The sequence below is a fragment of the Camellia sinensis genome, chromosome 2 (genome assembly GCF_055761805.1).
Source record: "Camellia sinensis isolate YWXY chromosome 2, ASM5576180v1, whole genome shotgun sequence".
In the NCBI taxonomy this organism is placed as follows: Eukaryota; Viridiplantae; Streptophyta; class Magnoliopsida; order Ericales; family Theaceae; genus Camellia; species Camellia sinensis.
In genome coordinates, this window is record NC_138962.1 from 83981639 (window position 1) to 83985633 (window position 3995).

General features: G+C 37.0%; 2 protein-coding genes across 2 annotated transcripts; both read right to left on the minus strand.

The window, feature by feature from the left end:
- Positions 1-1768: 1768 nt before the first annotated feature.
- Positions 1769-2461, minus strand: LOC114310726 (uncharacterized). Its single transcript, XM_028256811.2, has 2 exons — positions 2048-2461; positions 1769-1945 (listed from the first exon to the last, which is right to left on the minus strand). The coding sequence occupies exons 1-2, from the start codon at positions 2459-2461 to the stop codon at positions 1769-1771; spliced, it is 591 nt and encodes a 196-aa protein (XP_028112612.2).
- Positions 2462-2572: 111 nt separating this feature from the next.
- LOC145814879 (uncharacterized) lies at positions 2573-3795 on the minus strand. The gene is made up of 4 exons (XM_082911840.1): positions 3609-3795; positions 3335-3494; positions 2882-3242; positions 2573-2788 (listed from the first exon to the last, which is right to left on the minus strand). Exons 1-4 carry the CDS (start codon positions 3793-3795, stop codon positions 2573-2575), a joined length of 924 nt encoding a protein of 307 aa, XP_082767966.1.
- Positions 3796-3995: the final 200 nt, after the last annotated feature.

Genomic DNA, 3995 nt, shown 5'->3' on the forward strand with positions numbered 1-3995 from the left:
AAGAAAGAACGAAAGTCACTCATTAGTTGGGTTGGGAAAAAGTTGAAAAGTTTCAATAAAGATGCAAAAAAGAGGAAAAAGACAAGCCCCATTTTCATACTAACTGAGCAAAATCCAAAGCTAAAGAAGTCATGTATACATAGTAAACTATGGATACAAATTATGTAGCTTTCCTCCATAACATCTCATCTTGGGCAAACTACAAAATACTGCTCTTTTACATGCTAGTAAAATATAATCAGGTTCTAGAAATTTTAAGAATTTTATGACTGGTTATAACTGTTATCAATCATAAGAAACAAATAGCTCGTTACATGACACTCCTTGAGGGATGGATTTATGAGCACTTTCGTGGATTCCGACCACACTTGAATATGAATTATACTCGAGACATGCCACATGTTTACCGTTGGACTTCTCGGAGAGAGTCTGGTGAAGAGACACAGTTGCAGGCTTTTCGAGAGGAGCTTGATAGGTTGGGTATACATGATATAAGTTGAAAAGTCCTTCAAAATTTGAAACTCTATATCATACAAAATTTACAGTTGTCATATCTTACAATTGTTATTGTTTGTAGGTTATTTGGGACCCGTACCAGAGTTGCAAAGATGTCCATCCATGTCATCCAGTTACGTTCTACCACGGTTGCCTAAAGTGTTTGGAAGTAGTTGAATCATATCACCCTGATAGAGTGTTGAGACAGTTGGCAGAGTGCAGACAATCCCTAATCCACCACTTGGCCCTATGCGTGTTTCTCGAGGAGCCACAGCTCCAATGTTATGTATGCATACTTGGACATCATTTGGAAGGCATGGGACAACCATGTGTTATCTGATCGGAGGAGGAGTACACCGGTACGGAAACCTTGGGATTGTGTTCCTGGTTACATGAATTGGTACCAGACCATTACCTATATGTATGTACAAAACCCAGCGCGTCGTTCTCAAGTGGACCCAAATATCCATCATTATCAGTATCCTAGCCAAGACGCACAGGTATCCTTTTTTTCATTTACATTGTAAATTATTTATATAAACTGTTACAAGTTTGTACATAATGTTATATTTGTTCTCATAATGCAGCGTATGCCATAGATATATCAGATTACTCATCCTTTCGTTGAGGCTGGCTATGAGGACAATGTTCAACATCCTGATAGGCTTTACTATGCAATTGATGCAATCGAACAACTTCTTCAAGATCAGCACATTAGTGAAGCTACGCCCAGCACATCCACTCAAGGTCAGTCTGCACCCAGCTCTTCCAATGCACATCATTTTGGAGCACATTACACTTGTCGGTCACGTAGTTAATAGTAGTTCATAATGTTAGCACAAGTAGTTTCTGATGGTGTTGGTAGATGTATAAGGAGACAAATATTATTATTATCTTTGGATTATGTATTTTTTGGATTATGTACAAACACACATGTAGTTTGTGATGGTGTGGATGGATTAAACTACTATTTAGTACATATATATATATATATATATATATTTTACATACTTGTTTAATCTTATTACTTTTTAACAGCAATTACACTTGGTTAATATTATGTTCATTACGTTTTGTGTTCAGACAATGTAAAAATAATGTGACATCCATTCCATAAATTAGAGAACTATAACGCATATAATATTTTATTTTTTTTAAAAAAAAAACTGACTATTACAAAATCCAATGGCAAAATGATATCTACCTCGTTACTCTATGCTAGTAAATCATAAAAACTAATGTCTTAAAGCCATCATTACTACTCTATAATACATCAATCTATATCAACTACATCAAATGTCTCTCGAGTAGCTACATTAGGTCCTATGTTGTCTTTGAGTTTTTGAATGCCGCTAACATATGCATTCTCCCATTCTAACGCACAAGGGTGATGGTAAACTCGCCAAAGCACGGCAATGGGAGAAACTGGATGACCGGCTTCCAAAAATACCTGCACATACATCCAAAAAATTACATATCTTTACCAAATACATAAAATTTGCAATTGCACATATATTAGACAACAATGTGTGGTTATTTTCATAACTTATACCTGCACAAAATGATTTCCATTGACAAATCCAATAGTAATCTCGCGACAATCAGCTAGGGTTACTGGCGGTGATCTCAAAGGTAAGAAAGTGAGACACTGTTGCAATGACAAGTGGTACAAGACTATATTATAAAATGATGCAATAAGATGCCCCATGTCAGGCATAGTCATCCAACGATCAAAGCCTAGGTTATTTTCAAAATATGAAAGGATGTGTGTCAACTCTTTAACCCTCCCATGCGACCCGTATAGTACGACGTATTCATCTATGTGATTATTCAATTCAAGTAGCAGATCACGCCTAACTTGCACCCAGTCATTCTCTCCAAGACCAAGTAAACCTGCAATAGCTCTAAATCCACAATTCCCATCACCATCTACATCCTTCATCAACTTTATGAATGGTATTAACATAGGCGGGAAGTCACCAGCATATGCACTCGGTAAACTTGTTCTTGTACGATATGTCTCTATCTTCAAATTCCGCTTCTTCTTATGCACTTTTGAAGCTCTCTTTTTCTTTGACTAACTGGAAGCTAATGTGCTCTGGCTATCATGCCCATCGTCAACCAATTCAAATGCACACGGGTCACAACGACAAAATATATCAATTTTTTTATGTCCTCGACGTGGATTAGGTTTCACATCAGGCTCAATAAGAAAAGTGCTCTCTAGATTTGCAATTTCCCTCAACTTCTTCAACATATCCAATTGCGTGGCAATATCAGACTTTTTGAACCGCTTCAGAATCAACTCAAGTTCTGGGATACAAGTCGATTCCAATTTCTATTCTTTCGGATTATGCACACATATAGTAAGTCGCGTCCAATGTACATGTATACTACTGAGTGGAATAGGACGGCCTTGTCTCATGTAATCTGCAGTCTCGTGAACACAAGGTAAACCATGTGTGCGCCTAAGAACACACCCACATGTTGCAACATTAATTCCAACTGAATTTGCTCTCTTACTCTCTGCCAACACGTACTCCAATGCACAAATAGACACATTACCCCGGAGCTCTCTGAATTGAGAAGGTTTGAATTGATGTTGTACAGTTGTCAAACTCTTCTTGAATGATGCTTTAACTTGAATACGCAACTCAAGTAGACAATGTATTTTTTCAAATGAAATCTCAAATGTCGTTTGACTTGAACCTAATTGCCTCTTCAATCTAGCATGAGCGCTCTCAACCCTGTTCATATGGATGTAAACCAAAATAGTCAAGCATAATAATTAAAAATAACAATATGATTTATAATAAATTAAAAAAAAAACAAATCTTACCGATTGGTTATAACATTGCCAAAATGCATACACATGTCTGTATGTACCGCAATAAATTTTTCTTGATACGGATTCAACCAACTCACAGTAACATACTTGATTGCCTTTAAATAATTACTAAAATCCTTATGTAGTGTTGCAAGGTGATCATTGTATTCCTCTTCAGTCAATGACAATATCAAATAGTTCCATGCAGTGTTAAACTTGTCTCATTTTTCTTTTGTCTCAAACATTTTCTTGCATTTTGTCAATACATTCTTATTAATATGCCAACGGCATAGCAAATGTCGAGCATTCGGAAAGGAGTTGTCAATGGCATTCATCAAAGCAAGCTCTCTGTCTCTGACAATGACTTCAAGTAAAGCACTGTCATTCATAAGATCACGCAATGTTTGCAACGCCCATGCATAATTATCAACCCGCTCAGTTTGCAAGTATGCGATAGCCACGGAGAATGTCATATGAGTTGATGTCACTCCCACAATTTCAAGAAAAGGAAGTCAATATCTATTCGTCTTATATGTGCAATCCATAATCAACACATGAGGGAATGTACGAAGCAAATCCAAACTTACTGGATGTGCCCAAAACAAGTCCGTGACAGTCAAGCCTTCCCCACATCGATGACGCTCAATGTACTCATGTTTCGCTAATGCACCAA

What these genes read in the sequence shown, in the direction of transcription:
- LOC114310726 (XM_028256811.2), bottom strand. Translation starts at nt 2,461, where the DNA reads ATGTTAATACCATTCATAAAGTTGATGAAGGATGTAGATGGTGATGGG. An exon ending in ATGGAAATCATTTTGTGCAG is followed by an intron (nt 1,946 to 2,047) that starts GTATAAGTTATG and finishes ATGTATGTGCAG; the next exon opens with GTATTTTTGGAAGCCGGTCA.
- LOC145814879 (XM_082911840.1), bottom strand. Translation starts at nt 3,795, where the DNA reads ATGACATTCTCCGTGGCTATCGCATACTTGCAAACTGAGCGGGTTGAT. An exon ending in TGCTCGACATTTGCTATGCC is followed by an intron (nt 3,495 to 3,608) that starts GTTGGCATATTA and finishes CATTGACTGAAG; the next exon opens with AGGAATACAATGATCACCTT. An exon ending in GGCAATGTTATAACCAATCG is followed by an intron (nt 3,243 to 3,334) that starts GTAAGATTTGTT and finishes CCATATGAACAG; the next exon opens with GGTTGAGAGCGCTCATGCTA.